Raw genomic sequence first — 18,793 nt, 5'->3', positions numbered from 1 at the left:
CAGCAAACAATAAGTCCTAGGGTCACACGGTACATCACAACCTCCGTGGTACGACAATCTAACGCGTTAAGACAAGTTTTCGAAAAAGTCGGATTTCCTCCCCTCCTTGGTATAGCTCTCGGCCACTTTCCTTAATTGGGAGGGTCGATTTTTCTTCGATCAAACTTGGTTCCTAGGTTATCATACGCCGTAACTAAGGCGAATCTAAACTCGGAAAAATTTTTGGATCGAAAACTGATATAGGGGTAGTTTGGTCATTATTTTCAGCTCAGAATTTCAAAATTGGATTTTTGAAAAACAAATTGGATGGGGACGTCAACAACGACGTTTATGACGACTAATCCTACTAGCACTAAGCCAAGTCGATAGTTTTCAGCTTAAAGGTTGCGACTTTGCCTAAAAATGGGTATTTGATGCAAAAATTGATTCCGGCGGCATTTCGTCGACATCTGACAAAATATAATCCGCAGAACACGCTCAGGAGCATGCAGGGAATAAGTTTAGACACTGAAATCAGCTTATTTGGACAGTTTTACAAAAAGCTCAAAACTTTGAGCACAGAAAGACATAGAAGAAGTCGACAGAAACGACGATCAGAAGAGAGATATAGTTTACCTACCTCAAGGTCTTCGATTAGCAACGATCGGTGAAGCAAACGGGCAAAGATCGGCGAAAATCACCTCCTCCTCTTCTCCTCTTGCTGGCCGCGGGTTTGGGGGGTTTGAATGGGTGGGTTTTTGCAAAAAAATCTAATTTTCAAGCTATTTATAGATTTTGGAAAATGCGGAAAAATGATATTTTCGCGATTCCGATTTTTCCTGCGCGTTCCTCTGCGAATTCTAAGATAGGTTCTGGCGACAGAATTCCAGAACTCAAAACAGGATTCTTGGAATTAAACCAAACGATCCAAAGTCGGTGTAAGTCGGTTTATCCCGAAAAACTACTTTTTGCAGTGATCGTCGGTAGAGAAAACTTCCTTCTGAAGAAAGATTAGAAATAACGAGAGAAATAGGCGAATGCGGGTGGAATCTTCATTTGAAGCTTCGAATGGAAAAAGTCTTCATCGTCCGTTGATTTCAGGTTTCTTGAACTATCAGGGATTCCGTTTCGGCAAACTTTCGAGAATTGGAATTTGGCGTTCGTACATTCCAGGCTTTCGCATCGAAACACTTGTTTATAGACGGAAAAGAGAAGTTCTAACATTTCTCTGAAGATTTTTGGAATTAGTTTCCATCGTGCCCTAATGTGTAATTTAACTATTCACTAAAACCTTTGACCTTAGATTAGGCGAATGTTAGTCGTGCTATAACTCTTATCGGTTTTTGATACAATCCTTGGACTTTTCCTGAACCTTTTCCTTCATAAATTTATTTAATCAAATAAACTCTCATATTTTATTCACTTATCCAAAGCTTAAAAACTTGGGCCTTACAACCATGTTTGAGAGGCTTAACCTAGGAGAGGTTACTCCAACCATGCTCTCCTTGCAAATGGCGGACCGATCCCTTAAGACTCCATATGGGATTGTGGAGGATGTAATGGTGCGGGTGGACAAGTATGTGTTCCCCGTGGACTTTGTTGTGCTTGATATGGAGGAGGATGAGAAGATTCCTCTCATCCTTGGTCGACCTTTCTTAGCTACTGGTAGAGCTAAGATTGATGTTGACAAGGGTCACCTCATTCTCCGTGTTGGTAAGGAAAAGGTACGGTTTTCTGTTTTCAATCCTATGATTGAGACTAACCATGACAATGACTTTGTCTATGATGTGATTAGAAGCAGGTCAAAGGTGTCAGAAGAGACCCCCAAAGTTAATGCCCAAATTGATGAGTTCCATCCGGCTCTCATCAAGCTTGTTAGTGGTAAAAAGTATGGGGGGTCCAAGTACGAGAACTTACATGCTCATATGGTGAAGTTTACCCAAGCTAGCACCCTTGCTAAGATTGAGGGCGTTTCAAGTGATGAAGTGAAGATTAAAATCTTCCCTCATTCTTTGACAAGGGAGGCTAGAGCTTGGTTTGATGAGCAAGAGGACATTGCCTCATGGGAGGATTTACTCCAGAGGTTTTGTGCAAGGTTTCTTCCTTGCACTTGTGGAAAGTTAATCAATGGAAAGGAATTTCCTTCCTAACACCATCGGAAGGAGAGTCCACCTAGGACTATAACCTAGGGCTAAATGGGAGACAACCCATTCTTTTAATTTTGTTATTTTCTATCTTTTAATTTTGTAGTATTTTAGGTGTTTAATTTCAAAAAAAAAAGGAAAAAAAAAAGTAAAATTTTTTTGTGAAAAAACTGGGCTGAGCGCCTAGGCGCCAATTCATGAGCGTCTAGGCGCCAATTAGTGGCAGAGGCACTGCCTCTGGAACTGGTGTGAGCGCCTGAGCGTTCCCCTCGAGCGCTCGAGCGCTCCTGTTCGTATTTTTTGCCCACATTTTGAGTTTTAAAATCCCAACCTTTCATTTTCCCACTCTTAACTCTCATTTCTCTCATATAAACGCACCCCACACTCTCCAAACCCCATTTCTACTTCTCATTTCTCACTTGCACACACTTTGGCTCTTCCTTTTGCTTCAAAGTTCTGCATTGCATCAAGTCTATTCCACTTGCACCCACTCACTCTCAAGTCAAGGTAAGTTCCATTTTCCACTTCCCTTCATCATAGTTCATGAGTTTTGCAATGCATGCTTCTTTTGGGTAAGGGTGAGTGAATTTGTGTTAGTGCAAGTTGGGTTTGGGTTGTATTTGTTCATTATGGGTTGGTTTTGTGCTTAATTAGAAAGGGGTTGTGAATTTGTGAGGAATGGGTAGTTAGGATTTTGTGGATTAGTTTAGTTTAGCTTTTGCTTATAAGGCGTTTGTTAGAATGCCTCAATGGGTTCTCTTAGTCGATTTTTGGCAAGTGCTTTTGTGGTAATCTTTCTCTCTTTGCCAAAATCACTAAGAGACTTGTTGGGTGCTCTTAGGTTGTTTTATTTTTATTTTTGTACAAAGTTTCTTCTTTCATTTCTTTTTATTATTGAGCTAACATCTCTAACATTTGTGGCTTGTGTATGGGCTAACAATTTTGCAGATGCCTGCAAAAAGAGCAAGAACCAACACAAGAGCTGCAGCTTCTTCCTCCACCTCCCGGAGCTTTGATCGCTCCCGCTTCCTTTCATTGAAAAAGGAGGAGTTTTATCGATCTCACCCAGCACACAAGGAGTGTGTGAAGGAGCGGGGAGTTCTTTATCGGGAGGGAAGGAGAGACCTCTTGGGCATGCAAGAAGCCATGGAGATTAGGAGGTGGAAGAATTGGGTCAACCCCATTCCGTTTGCTTGTGAGGTCATGGTTAGGGAGTTCTACGCGAACACCTACTGTGACAATCAAGAGGACAGGTCCAGGCCACCGGTGAATTCATCTTGGTTCAGGGGAGATGTGATTGACTACAATCCAGCAGTCATTCGCAGGCATCTTGGTCTCCTCACGGAGGACCAAGAGAAGGAGCTTTTCCCCGAGAAGGCCACCTATCATGAGCTCTTAGAGGAGAAGTCACCGGAGATCTTGGAAGACATGAAGGCAGTGATTGTTAGGCATGGGCGGGACTGGGAAGCAGTTGATGATGAGATTATTTTTGTGCGGAGGAAGGATATGACACCGCTGGCTAGAGTTTGGGCTGAATTTTTGCAGGATTCCCTCATTCCTAGCTCTAACAAAACTGAAGTTAGAGAGGTTACAATGGTTGCCATCTACTGCATTGTGAGAGGCCATCCTATGGATGTGGCCACCATCATTGCTGGTCGGATTTATTCCCTCTACAACAGGAGTAAAGACAAGCATCGGCCCATCTTTCCTCACTTGATTTGCTCTTTGATTCATGCAGTGAGGGACAGAGCTAGGAGGCCAGTCCATGTTATTGAGAAGAGGTTGCCTGTGGCACCTCTGCTCAGTAAGGAGAGGATCACTCAACTTTATAAAGAATGGACGGCAAGAATGCCTTAAGAGGAGGAAGAGGAAGAGGATCCTGAGGAGCCAGCGGAAGAAGATGAAGAAGAAGAGGAAGAAGAAGAGGAGGAAGAAGAAAATGTTGAGGTGGTGAATGAGGTGGTTACTCCACCACGTGCTGACCCTTCTCCTGCTTGGATGGAGGCCGCTTTCGGGCGGATGTTTTTGAGGCAAGATCTTGACCTCCATTGGAGGGGAGGTAGCACATCAGACCCCAGGTACAATGGGCCCATGGATTTTAACACCTTGGAGCAGGGGATGATCGATTTGAGCTTGATGCATGATGCCGGTGTTCATCCGGATTATGGCGATGGAAGGGGTGACCATGACCCCATGGAGTGACTTTGTTGAGGTATTCCTACTCTTAGTGTAGGTCATGCATCTTTAGCATATTTTTAAATTTATAGAATTTGTTTTTCTTTTTATCATGCATTGTTAATTAGCTTTTTGTTTTTGGGTCTTTTACTTCCCTATGCTCACATGCTTTTAGCTATAGTTTTGCTTCCCTACTTGTGCTGTTTTTGAAAATGCTTTGTGAATACTTGTTGTTGTTTTTGGCGATGAGTGATTGCATGTTGGGGAAGAGAGGAGGAGACTTCGGTCTTCCGAGTGTGTCTTGAGAAAGGAGTCGAGGTGAGTCCATTAAGGGTCTATCTTTGACCCTTCACCATAAAAAGTCTCTGGAGGATTTTGACTCACTTGCAATTCTTGGTTCTGCGTTAATTTCACTCATAGCATGCTTAGTGATTTCTGTTTTATTCTTGAGACTTATAGGATTTCTTGAGATTCTGAGTTTGTGGTTGAACATTACCTTTAGTTGTCCCATTTGAGCTTAATTGGAGAATCTTTTTGTAGCCAAAAGTTTGGGATGGATGTTTGGTTGGAATATTGGGGAGTGTTGGTCCTTGTTTCATTTGAGTGGAGCTGAAAAAACTGTGAAATAGTCTCGTGCCCCAAATTTAAAGTTAAAAAAAAAAAAGAAAAAGAACTCCCAAACAAAAGTTGGAGTTGGAAAAAGGGAAAAAAAAAGAGTTTGAAAAAGGGGGTGCAAGAGGCTTGTGAAAAATGTGTGTTGTGAAAAGCTCCGGGGTTATTAGAGGAGGACCACACTCAATGTGCTTGAAAGCCTAGTTTTCCCTTAGGGACCAACCACCATCATGCTTTACCTAGCCAGTGTTTCAACCCTTTTGAAAGTCTCTTTGAATATTTTCATGTTTGATCTTTGTTGCTATTGAGTGAATGACATTCAGGACCTATGAACTTGCTTGTGTGCTCAGTGCACTAAATTAACATCTCATCCTAGGATTTTTAGTTCTATATGTTTCTCATGAATGGACTCTACACTCTTCTCTTTTCAAAAGATGCACGAAGTAGGTTGTCAGGTCTTTCTCTTGGAACTAGCTGTGATTACTAGGCCCCCCTGTTTTGTTTGTGAAGTATTCCTTGTTGAGAGCACTTGTTTGGTAGCATTTCTTGCGCTTGAGGGCAAGCGAGTGTTATTTACGCTCGAGGGCGAGCTGCCGTTGAGTATAGTGGTGTGATGACCCTATTTTAGTAGTGTTTTTAGGGTCATTTCTTTGTGTGTTTTGAGTCTTTTTGTTGAGTCTCATGTAGTGTTTCATGCATTCTCATGCATTTTTATCTTTTCTTTAGTCTTTATTTTGTTTTGGTAATTTAGTAGTTTTATAGGGAGTTTTCTTGCATTTTAAGTAAAGTTTAGGACTTGCATGGTTTTGTTGTGTTTTATGAAGGACCTCTTGTGCTAATGAGCTCTTGGAGCTTCTAGAATCTTCCTTGACTTGTTGGTTAGGTTTGGAGAGCAGAAACTGAAGAAGAAAGAAGGCCAAGAAGCATGGAATTGATGGAGAACTTAAAGAGGATTGAAAAGAGGAGTTTCAGAAGCCAAAAAGTCCTTTTCAGGCGAGCTTAAGCGCCTAGGCGCTGGGAATGGGCGCCTAGGCGCCAATTAGGTCCAGAGGCATGTTTTTCAACATGCAATTGGCGCTCAGGCGCTCTGAATTGGCGCCTGAGCGCCCAGCCTCGTTTATTTTGCCTATAAATAAGGCTTAGGCCAATTTCTTTGATACATTTGAACATTTCACTCATTTTTGATCAAGTTTAAGAGTTGAGGAGAACTTTGGGGCCAAGGGAGGCTTCCAACTTGTATTTTTTCTCAGGTTTTCTTTACATTTTCTTTATGAATTCACTAGCCATGAGTGGCTAGTTTACTTTTTGCTTTGGGTTAAGAGATTCTATGAAATTTTAGTTTGTTAAATCCTATCTCTATGCATGAGTCTTGATTCAATCTTGTATTTCAATTCCTTATTGCATGTTTAGCTTTGGTGCACCTTTGCTATAGGCTAGATTATAATCAAATGGAAATTTGTATTGATTTAGGGACATGAATTGGAATAGATCCTTCTATACTTGCTTCTAGGCATAGAGTGAGGGTAGGGTTTTGTTGGCCTGAATATCCATGCTATCATACCTCTTATGAATGTTTAAGTACACAAGGAATTGGGCTTATCTTTCAGTTTGAGAGAGTTACTCTTGTGAGGAATCAACTAGTAAGTACATAGGCTATAACAACAAGAGTTAAATCAAGGTTTCACATGCATAGGATAGGTGGACTAAAATGGATTAGATGATCAAAAACCCAAGACAATTTTCCATCATTTGTTTTTCACAACTTATTCAACATTGCTCTTTTGCAAATCTTTTGTCACAAACAACCAACACCAATCTTTGAAATTTACTGCTTTAAGAACTTGCAAACTTTAGGCTTAAATCAACAATTCTCACTCACAATCCCTGTGGTTCGATATTTTAAAACCCGGAGGTATTCGTACACTTGCGAATTGACCAACAGTTGATGATGTATGAGGTTGTATGAGGGTTGAGGGTTGAACACATGTCTTTTGGACTTGATATTTGCTGTTTTAAAACATGATCAAAAGTTGATGCCATGATCACATGCAATTGACACCAAAATTGACAATCTTACCATGGTTTAGTCTAGATCGAATCCCTTGATGAATCACATGCTTAAGATTGATTATGTTGATGATTAACATGATAAGTTGCTTGTTGTATGTTGGCCTAGAGGATGGCCAAAATATTAATAAAAAAAAAGAAAGGAGCACTAGAGCATGTAGTGCTCTCGGCCATGCCCAAAATTTAGGGTTTTGGTGGCTTTTCCTTTAGTCTTTGTTCTAGTGGTGATTGTTAACTACTGCTGGAATTTCATCACAATTGTGAGGTATGAATGATGATAAGGATAAGATGTTGATGTATATCATATGTCCCTATGTCCTTATGTATGTAATCCATGATTATTTGCTAAATTTGACTTGATTTTCACATGATTTAGCATGAAAGTTGATGTATGTTCAATTCTGGATTTTTGAGTGAATATGTTTGATATTGTTGGCTGGACATTGGCTTGTGAGGTTGAAATGGAAGAAAGGAAAAGTTTTGAAAACCCTTGAGCCCTTTTAGGGTTCGGCCGAGCCACTTTTATGGTTGTCGGCGAGTTTTCTTTCTTTCAATTCATGCACAAGTTTATGTGATGGTTTGAATAATGAATCTGCCATGATTTAAGTATTGGTTTATATGAGGATATGACTAAGTGTTTTGATGTAGCTTATATATTTCCTGACTGGGATATTGCCAAAAGGTCGCTCATCCAGCTGTAATTCCTATTGGCACTGTGATTACTTCTTGTCGTTTATGTTTCATTATTCGTTGTTGAAATTGTTAAGACTCTAGGTTGACATATTAGAGCCATGAACAAAGAGAATTGAGAACTTAATCGATTGCAAGTAAAATGAGAATGTAAATGGAACATAGGTCTAGTTATGACTATGGACCATGAGAACGATGGTGCCGTTAGAGACAAACGGTTACTTGCACGCGAGGGTGTTTGTGGGTTGTACTGTGTGTCCCCACGTGATGAGGTTGACTGCGGTCTCCTCGAGATTATGGGTTGTATTGAGTGTCCCCATGTGACTTGGGTTGTACTGAGTGTTCCCTTGTGATTGTTCATCTGCGGATGATCGTGATTTGGCCAAGGTGTTGAGGTGGTTGTGTGAATGGTGAGGACGTTAGTCTAACTGAACTTAGGTGACTAACTGAGATGTGACTTATAGATTCCCATTTAAATCTTGTTATTTATGAGAAATATGATTGCTATATGTTGAACATGAGATCTGACCCTGTTTATGTGTTATGTGTTATTCTAGGGGGGGGGGGGCAGATGGTGAAGATCAAGAGCTCGGTGACCTCATGGACGATCGATCTCCATGACCAAGGGAAGGACAATGCCTGGCGGACCGACTCTAGCCAGGTACGTCGCTTGTACGTCGGCAGTGCTACGATCACCGGACGCGACCGGCATGGAAACATCATCGAGACTCAGAAGATGAAGTGGGGCAAGGTGAAGATGCCATTTGCGCCTTGCCGCTTCCTGCACCCTGGTGATGAGTGCTCCGGGTCGAACTCTCCACAGTTGGCTGACGTAGATGAGGATCCTTCCGAGCATGCGGAGGTTGCTTCCCCACCGCCTGTTGCTGAAGCTGCTATACTAGTGGAGGTAGAGGCGGAGGGTAACTGTGCTGAGCCAGAAGCCAAGGTCCCAGTGAAGAAGCTTCAGAGACTTTGTGGGTGGCTTGAGGAGTGATTGATGTTTGTTTTGTTGGGGTCGAGTGATACGTAGTCCTGAATTATCATGTACTAGCTTTATTTTTCAGAGATTATTTGATGTATCTTGGTTTTGGGCCTTAGCCCGTGGTTTTCGGATTATGTACTGTTGGATTATTACTTTTAATTAAAAGAGTTGTTTATTTCAGAAATTTGTGTTTTATTTATTCTGCAAGTTAAATTGGTAAGTTTTCAAGAGTTTCACAATAATTGAACTTTTGTCATTAATTCAAGAATAATAAGTGAATCGACGAAAACTCTTTACAAAAATTGGTTAATTGGTTATTGTGTGACACTCGAGAAATCGGGGCGTTACATTCCTTATCTTCTTAAGACTTTGTAGTCTTCCGTTAGTTGACCATTCATAGTGTAAACGACTATCTGCTTTGCATTGAATGATTTTGCTCGTTTGAAGTACTTTGATCAGAGATATTTTCTAAAACGATGATTCAAAAGGTATGTAGAATTTTTGTACAATGGACATTACCTCTTTGAGTGAAAGTTGGAGTTAATAGATATCTTTTGATGTGACATACGTAACAACGTTGTACTTTCACTTTGTTCAATGCGTCTTTTTGTTGCTCACGTGATGTACTTTGAGTTCTTTATCTATTTCCACGTAGGCTTTGGACATTGGAGCTTTCAACATACCATTCTCATACCCTCAAGAGTGTAGACAATAAAACTTTTGTTGATTGGTCAATCCAGTGGACGATATCATCTTTAGACGAGACTTATGATATCTGGACGCGCGTTAGTAGAGCGAGTTATATATTTCCCTGAAAGTTTGAGAGTTTAGAGAAATTTTTGTATCCCAACAGGATATAATCGAAAATGTTATCACTCAAAACATGAGATTAAAGAATTAGGCATCTAACGTTTGAACTTAACGATCTTCCCCTTTTGATGATGATGATTTTTTAAGATAAATGGTAAAAAAAAACCTTTTAAAAACTTATTGTAAGAGCTCCCCCAAACTTTTTCAGAAAGATAGTATTAAATAAAAAAAAGGTAAATTTATGTTGCTCTCCCCTTCACATGATTGCCTAGTCTTTACTCCCTGAATTTTACTCTTTTTCTTTTACTCTCCCCCCTTTGTCATTGGCAAAAGTATAAGATATAAAGCATGACTGGTATCAGAGCATACAAGTCATGGCATAGGCATAAGAGTAATCAGACGATAATGATAAGGGGCTAAACATAGCATGCATTCACCAGAATAACAACTAAAAAGTAGCATGAACCAAATTATCCAAAGATAGCAAAAGACAAGCATGCAAATTGTCATAATTTATGAATAAAGCTAGTTATAAGGAGGGCAGGAGAAGATCAATAAGTAGTGTGCTCCAAAAGCATCTTGAGGCTTGAGCATCTGCTCAATTCCTTCCATACGTTGATCAACATATTCTCGTGTTGCTTCCAAGGCTAATATCCAAGGTTTTGCGGCCAAGGTAGTGACCGCTGCTTCTTCTTCCATGTGAGCTTTCTCAGGTTGAACTTGAGGCTCATACACTACTTCTAGATCACGATCCGCGCTTTCGAAGGGGGACCTTTGCTGCCAAAACAGACAAGGAAGACCCACCAAGACGTCAGTTGTCAAGCATGGCTTTGGCCTTGCACGCATCATCCGTCGATAACATATGAACAAAACTAAAACGAGTTTGCCTACCTAGCTTCCAATGACGTTGGACATAAACGCTTCTCACTGTCCCACACCGAGCGAACAACTCCTTTAATTGTGCGTAAGACACCACATCTGAAATCTCTTCCACAAATAAAGAACCTACACCAGGGCTGCCACCATCCTCAAGACATATCGCCACTGACTAGTTCGAATTAATGGGAACTCACAACACGCGCAAAACCATTTCCATTCACAGCCGCAGAAACATCCACACCATCAACAACCACGCCCTCACCAACCAGCGCACCATCTCGATCATCTTCCACCGAAGAGGGCGTGACAGATTGCGACGAAGCGGTAGACGACGCGAGGGGCGGATTTATATGGTGGCGGTGCTGAAGCCTCCTCCTTCTCGCGTGGCCAAGTAGAACATGCAGCCTCATCCCTCAACTGCAAAGCAAAAACACGACAACGCACAGAAGAATACTCACCGCAACAGAGCCCAGGAAACCAACTTGAGAAACAGAGCACCATTTGTGTTTGGTGCTCACATTGTATTGTATAAATTTATACATCAATCCCCTCTTATACATTAAAATGATGGACTATTTAACTCACCCTATAGATGATGGATAAGGCATGATAAGAGTTTGATGTAAACTACTTGAATATATTTAATCAACCGCCACCACCACCACCACCGTCGCCACCACTACCACTGCCGCACCACCACCGCTGCCGCCGCCACTACCGCCACCATCATCATTGTCGCCGCCACCACCACCACGCTCCACTACTGCCACCATTGTTGATACCGTCATCGTTATCGCCACTACTAGTCTACTACACCGCCGCCGCCGCCACCACTATTTTCGCCACCAAATTAATGTATGACAAAACGCTGTATAATATTAAAATTTTATCAGGCCTTATTTTTTCAGATCTAATATAATCATGTCTTATAGTATTAGACCTTATATTATACAGGAGTATAAAATACTTAAGTCTTTTTGAGAAGAAAAAAAAAACTAAAACTAATCACTGAAAAATACAATGTGTTCACCTTGTTATTATCAATAGAATAATAGAAGAATGAGTTACGAGACAGGTATAACGAAAATCAGAGTCAACGATTCCTCAGAAGTTTTGTGATTTTCTTCTCTCTTCTGCTGCTGTTCCCTCGTTTTCCTTCTTTCACTCAATGGCTGACACCACATCATCATCATCCCCTTTCGAGAAAATCCAGATTCAAAGGGACGACACTGTGAGTCTACCCTCTTTCAATCCACTCGCACTTTGTTTATTCGAGTACACTAGCTCATGCCATTCATATATTTTGATTACTTAGCTTTACTGTATTTCGATGCTTTTCTAAATGTAAACCAGGATTTTCCATTTATCTTTGACTTGTATTTTACTTGTGATTGCTGCTGCTAAATTTGTCTTTGACTTGTGTTTTTTCTTTCTTCTTGTTTTAATCTCCCCCTTAATAGAGGGTTATGAACATGCCTAGCAAAATAAAAAGTCAACGTGCCCAAAACAAAACGTTACAAGTTTTTCCTTCAATGTGTTGTGATGATGAATTTTCACCACAGATATTATTCTGGGCCTTTGTCAAAAACTTATTTTGAAATGGAATCCTGCTACCATGTCCCACTTACCCTTATGAAATGTGCTTAATGTCTATGAATTGTCAACTAAGCTGGTTGGTGGAGTGATTCAGCACTTCGTCCCTTGAACAAGTGGTTGGGAATTCGATTCCCAACTCTTGTTAATGTAAAAACTCATTGGTCAACAGCCTCGTACCGCTTAGTGGGCTGACAGTGAAGCGAATGATTAGTCTCACAGCAAACACTGGTTAACAAACAAAATGTCTATAAATTGTCACATGTGCTGAATTGGCCAGAGTTGCTTTTTCACATTCTGGGCTTGATAAGTGAATTATTGTTTGATCAGATTATTTCAGGCTATGCTAATGAGTTCAGTTACCGTTCCAAGTAATTTTGATGAATTTATGTGGTTAAAGTAGTTTGCAGCATGAAGTTGTTACGTGTTCCTAGTAATGTTGTTGGAACTGAATATTCCCTTTGCCACCATTTCATGTTTAAAGCCTGCATTGAAACTTGTTTTTATTTCTGTTATGTAATTTTTTGTTTTCCATGACCAGACATTTGATGCATATGTGGTTGGAAAAGAAGGTGCTCCTGGAATTGTTGTGGTTCAGGAATGGTGGGGTGTGGAGTACGAAATTAAGAACCATGCTTTGAAGATTTCTCAGCTTGGTACTGGGTATAGAGCTCTTATCCCAGAGTAAGATAATGCTAACTTAATTTTCTTTATCTTCATTCTTAATGTGTCGATGTATGTCACGTGCTACTTTTGGATGGATGATTGGTGGGTTTTGCCTTTTTCCCAGTCTGTACCGAGGAAAGGTTACTCTTGATGTTGCAGAAGCAGAGCACTTGATGACTGATCTTGATTGGGAAGGTGCTGTAAAGGATATCCGTGCTTCAATTAACTGGCTTAAGGAAAATGGTTCTAAGAAGGTTGTCCACTTTTTGTCTTATCAAGATAAATAATTCTCTCCCTTAAATCTTCCCTGTTATCTACAATATCTGATTGATCTGGGTATTTGATTGGTGGCCTTTGTCTGAAGAATTTACTGTACTTTTATCATCATGCAGTAGTTGCAGAAGGTTTTTCTAGTTGTTATCAACCGAAAGAACTGAAACTTAAAGAATTCTAATAACTTGAATAGTTTGATATGTATTACACATGACTTAGAAGTACAATTTTTAGACAAGTGTCATAGTATATCTCAACAATAGATTTCCTGGTGTATCAAAACTAATTATATCTGGTACATGGTGACATGATAATATTTATCATATCTATATTATCTTATCAAAACATATCTCAAACCTAATCTTACCAAATCATAATTTTGTATCTAATCTTATCTTATGATAAGAAAACATATCTAATATCTCAACATTACCCATCAATCTTGAGCGTATAGATCATATGAACCTATATTTAATCTTGGAAGTTGGAACAAATGTATGATATTCAAGAACTCCTTAAGGACTTAGTGAAGATACCAGCACATTGATCCTTGGAACAAAAAGAGGAAGTTTTGATGATGCAAGAAAGATTTTTCTCTCTGATAAAATGGCAATAAATTTCTCTATGTTTTGTTCTGTCATTAAAGACTGGATTGGAGGAAAGGTTCAAAGTTGACTGGTTATCACACATTAGTTCTCTTGGACCAACAATCCAACATCACAAAACTTCAACTCCTGAATTAAATGCTTCAACCGTAGGAGCTGACAAGTTGTGTGTGCCAACCTGAAGTAGACCGTGTATGTTCACATCTCCGGCCTAATCTGCATCAAATTATCCAATAATTTCAGTATAACACCTATCTGTATAAATAGGTCCCTTTCTAAATGACTTTTTATGCATTGAAGAATTTGAATAACGGCGTGCCACTGACAATCATAGGGAGAAGTGAGGAACTAACTGATACAACACTATCAGGAAATGATATATCAGGTCTGGTCATGGTTAGATAATTCAACTGGCTCATCAGTCTTCAGTATCTTCTTAAATCAGGATCAGACTTCCCTTGATTGGGAACAAGCTTGACATTAGGATCTATGGAGTTTGAACTGGTTTGCAATCAAGCAGACATGTCTCCTTCAAAATGTCAAGAGCATACTTTCGTTGTGAGAGGGAAATACCTGACTAAGACTTAGCCACCTCAATCCTAAGAAAATAACGCAGAGGACCAAAGTCCTTAGTCTAAAAATGCTTAAATAAATGTTGCTTAGGGTCTTGATGCCTTATTGATCATTCCAAACCAGAATTACAAAACTACTAAAAAACAGTAAAATCATAAGAGAAACCTCCCCAAAACCCTAGAGCCGCAGAATGAATGAGATGTAGACCACAAAATTGTAACACCCGTGATTTACAAGTAATATAAAAAAATGAAGAGACTCCTATAAACACAACCAAACAAGTGGTGCAGTGAAAAGAGAGTAGACAGAACAATGACGTCTGATGTCAATGGCGGTGTTACCTCAGGCACCGGACAAATCTCAAAAAATGGGCTAGCCCTTTGCAGCGGCTTCTGAACCCAAACTAAGGTTTTATTAACTAGAAAGCTTTGGTTCCAACAATCCAACCTGCAAATGGAAGTGTTTGAATAGTTTGATACGTATTACACATGAGTTAGAAGTCCCTGACGGATAGCTCAAGTGGTAAGAGCCGAAGCCGAGGGATATGTAGGTGCAGATGCAGGGATCGACCCCTGCAAAGGATAAAAACCCCCTCATCGAAAAAAAAAAGGAAAAAAATGGCCGATTAATATATATTGATCTTACTATTCAAAAAATGGCCGACTAAGACACATGAGTTACTATAACATGACAATAGATTGATCTTACTAAGTTGGAATTGCTTTCTAGGCATTTTTTAAAACTGATTACAAATAGTATGATAGGGCAAAGGAGGGCAAAAGCTCAATGCTTTCGAAAGTCTATGTTAGAAGGAAAATTAGGGTTTCTAGTGGGCAGTTATGCTAGGGGGAAATTATATTCATTTTATGACAGTTGTGCGTGTTTATTTCTGTGTGTATGGGAGGGTAGTTATTATGAGTTGACAGTAATGTGTATTTTAATTTCTAAATGTATAGGGGGTAGTTACCAATTCAGAAACCCATCCTCTTGCTGTGTGCTTAAGAAAGGGAACTCTGTGTTAGGGATTAAGCCTGTGAATGCCTTGTATTCTAACTATGGTTTAAATCTAAAATTTTACCAATAACACTATCCTATTTGTTTGTGCAATCTCACGAGTCGGTTATAGTACACAAGTTTGCTGAGATTTTGTCTGTTTTACTATCGATGTTAGTCTCTTTCCATAGTGTTTTTAGAGTTTATTTGGTTGTAGGTAGAGGGCAAGACCACTGATGTGTTCTTATGAACTATAATATTGTTGATTGAAGTGCCTACACTGGTTTGTGAAGTTTAGTTTAAGGAATTCACTAAATTTGAATTTATTTCTGTGAAGTTCTGGAATTTTAGGAATATCATTTACTCTAAATTATGGAAAATGTGACTTCCTCATTTATTACAACAGGCTGGTGTAACTGGATTTTGTATGGGGGCTGCTCTCGCTGTTGCAAGTTCTGTCTTGGTTCCAGAGGTTGATGCTGCTATTGCATTCTATGGAGTTCCTCCTTCAGATCTTGCGGACGCTTCCCAAGCCAAGGCTCCTATTCAGGCTCACTTTGGAGAGCTGGATAGTGTTAAGGGATTTTCAGATGTTACCGTATGCGATTTTCTTTTCAATTCTCTCTTAATTTCACTCAAATTATCACTAGTTAGACAAAGTTAATTATCTTGAATTTTGGCCTTCTTGATTGCATCATTGAACGGAAATAAAAAAATCCCTTCACAGATTCCAATTATCATATCAAGAGTACTTGGTTACCCTAAATTAAGTTAAGGAAGTTTTGAGACTTATATAATACAGATTCCAATTCCCCACATAGGTGTCTTCTAAGGGGGAAAACTGGGCTGAAGTGAATCTAACCTTCTAACCTAAGAGTTTTACAGCTTCAGGAAAACCAAAGTTCAATAGACATTGATGTTTTCATTCATCTGGATACTGCCAATGAATGCAAGTTGTGCAGAACAAAGTTATGATAATAAGTTAATAACTAAAGTATCTAACTGTACTTTTTCGTGCGATGAGAAGTGATGAGAGAAGATAAATGTGTTGATGTTCTGAGATAGTGTTTAGATTTAAACAATGACATTTTGTTATGACATTGTCTGATATCTCAGGCTGCTACGGCCTTGGAGGAGAAGCTGAAGGAATCTAGTGCTCCATATGAAGTACACATGTATCCTGGCAATGGACATTCATTCATGAACAGGTCCCCTGAAGGAATTCAGAGGAGGAAGAACATGGGAATGCCTGATGAAGATGAAGCTGCGGTTCAGCTGGCGTGGTCTCGCTTCCAGACTTGGATGACACGTTACTTGTATAGTTAGGTAATTTAGTAGCTGAATTCTGATGCTATATGCTACAAGTTTACTTCATCTTAAGTGATAATGTAGTGCCCGCTTAAGTGGCGCTACAAACTGGAAGCTTGTTCTTCTTCTTGCACTTTAGTTGGTTGCTGAAATTTGGATGTATCTTTGAAAAAACTGACATGGGAATAATTTTTATACAGTTGTAGCTTTTCTGTAATTGAATAAATTATTTTGGCTAGTGGTTTGATTGTTCTTGTCACATTCTCTTGTTATTTCAGTCTTCTTCATACAGAAATTTTGATTGTATTGTGATAATTAAATTGGCTTGGATTTGCTCTGTGCATGAGGACCAGTCTAAAGCATGTCAAAGCAGTTCAGCCCTGTGTCCTCATTAGAATCACCCATTACTTCTTGGATAAGTCTATGTTTGTTTCTTCCTTTTACATATCTCAATACACAAATAAAATGCACAAATAAAGAAGTAGAATTTTGTGACATTGATTTCAACTTGAATTACCATTGAATTCAATGTAAACGCAAACATATGTAAGTTGTTTTGAGTTTTGAAACTTGAAATGGAGTACCTTTGGAATTTCTGTCATTTTGAAAAACATAAGCGAGAATCTTAGCCAATTTTGACTATCCAAATAATGTTTAGATAAGATGTTAGACTGTGGAATAGACATACCCACTAGGTATGATGGTTGCCTTTACATGTATGTTTGGTTTGACGTTGGTGCAAACGTTAACATTATTTCACGTAATTATAAGTATTAATAAAGAAGTTAGAATTTGTCGCATTGAGTATAACGTGGATCAGAGAAGTAGAATTTTACGATATTGAGTTCAACATAAATTCATATTGAGTTCAGCGAAAATTCAAACATAGACATACATATAGAGTGGGAGTGAGCACATTGGAATGGTGTGTACTGAATTGAAGGCTATATGAAATGGTGTGACCAAAAGGATCTTGGACCAAATAATTAACAAAGAAGAAAAGGATCATGTGCGAAAATTGAAAAACAAAAAAAGACCCAAGTAATAAACAGCTGCAATCTGACCAATTTTTTTTCCATTTGTCTTGCATACCAACCATATAGTCATAAATAGGACCACAAATTTCCAAAATCTTATCAGTTTAAGATTCAGATCCCTCACCATTACATGTTTCCTTTCACACACAAATATGATTATGCACGTGTTAGACTTCCAACTATTTTTTTAATACATTATTTATTAGACACAAAAATACATTATTTATTAGACACAAATTGGAAAATATTTCTTTTTTTTTTTTGAAAGGGAAAAATATTTCCGGTAGCATGACAACTGGAGAGAGATCAAAATATTATCACATTTATCTACTTTTAAGACCTTAATAAAAACAAAAACAACATTACAGTGATTCCTTGCTCCAATAAAAAGTTTCCACATGTATCTACTTGAGGCAATCCTCTTCGAATTTAGTAAAACTGTTTAGCCAATATTAATTTAAAATGGATTACATATTGATTAGTCGCTAGATATCTAAATTTCTAGGATATCTTTTCATGCATATTGGGTTAATAGTAAACTACAATGGTGAATTAAAACATTTTTCATCTAATTAAAACCTTAAAACATTTAGTACTTTCACTTATTGTTGGCCCAAAATATTTGGCCCAAAACGCATGGGGCGGTCGAAAAATGGACCAGGAGAGTTAAGAAAAAATGTCAAGTTAAATGGATAGCAGATTTCAACAAGAGGACACTGGTAACCGTTGCTACAAACACGGGCATATTAAACACGTGCAGCATTGACTGAGTCAGTTAAGAGAACATGCATTTCCCATTAAGTGGCCAAGAGGCAGTTGAAGAATACCACCCTCACCACTACGCATGGAACTTCCGGGGCAAGCAGCAGATCGTGGGGAATCAGACCCACTAACTCATCCAGTAAGGAAGAAAACCGACAAGTACATACAGGGCATGGAGCTCTATAAATAGGAGAATCTAATTCAGAAAACGGGTTCCAACTCAACTCTTAAAACTCACTACAAAGCTCTCATGTCCGCATCAAAGAGACTCAACGAGCCTAATGTGATCATGGAGGAGTACGTTGCAGAACCAGCCATTTACGATTCTTGCACTTAGATAGTTCCGAACTTGTTGTCATTCTCTTTAGATTTCCTGTGTTTAGATGATGTAAAACTTTTCGAATTATGTACTTTGTTTTTACTCAGTGAATTCTACTTTCAAGCACTTTTAATTGTCTTTCGTTTTTTTTGAATTCTTTTGTCCCTTGACACACGGTTGTCGAAAAACCTAGTTTCACACGCGCTTTGACAAGAAGTTTTCTCAAAAGAACCCTTAATTCGCAAAACTCTTAATCTTTTTCCAGTTGAATTTGGAAGATGTTTGTTTACTAAATATCACAATAAACACTTATATGTATATTATTC

At 39.0% G+C, this 18,793-nt stretch overlaps 1 protein-coding gene across 1 annotated transcript; it reads left to right on the top strand.

Annotated features, from left to right (window-relative positions):
- Positions 1–11,399: 11,399 nt before the first annotated feature.
- LOC130748762 (uncharacterized) lies at positions 11,400–16,608 on the top strand. The gene is made up of 5 exons (XM_057602004.1): positions 11,400–11,569; positions 12,473–12,615; positions 12,722–12,851; positions 15,448–15,639; positions 16,158–16,608. Exons 1-5 carry the CDS (start codon positions 11,507–11,509, stop codon positions 16,365–16,367), a joined length of 738 nt encoding a protein of 245 aa, XP_057457987.1. The 5' UTR covers positions 11,400–11,506; the 3' UTR covers positions 16,368–16,608.
- Positions 16,609–18,793: the final 2,185 nt, after the last annotated feature.

This window comes from Lotus japonicus, chromosome 3, assembly GCF_012489685.1.
Source record: "Lotus japonicus ecotype B-129 chromosome 3, LjGifu_v1.2".
Lineage (NCBI taxonomy): Eukaryota > Viridiplantae > Streptophyta > Magnoliopsida > Fabales > Fabaceae > Lotus > Lotus japonicus.
This window is presented reverse-complemented; position numbering and strand designations above follow the sequence as displayed.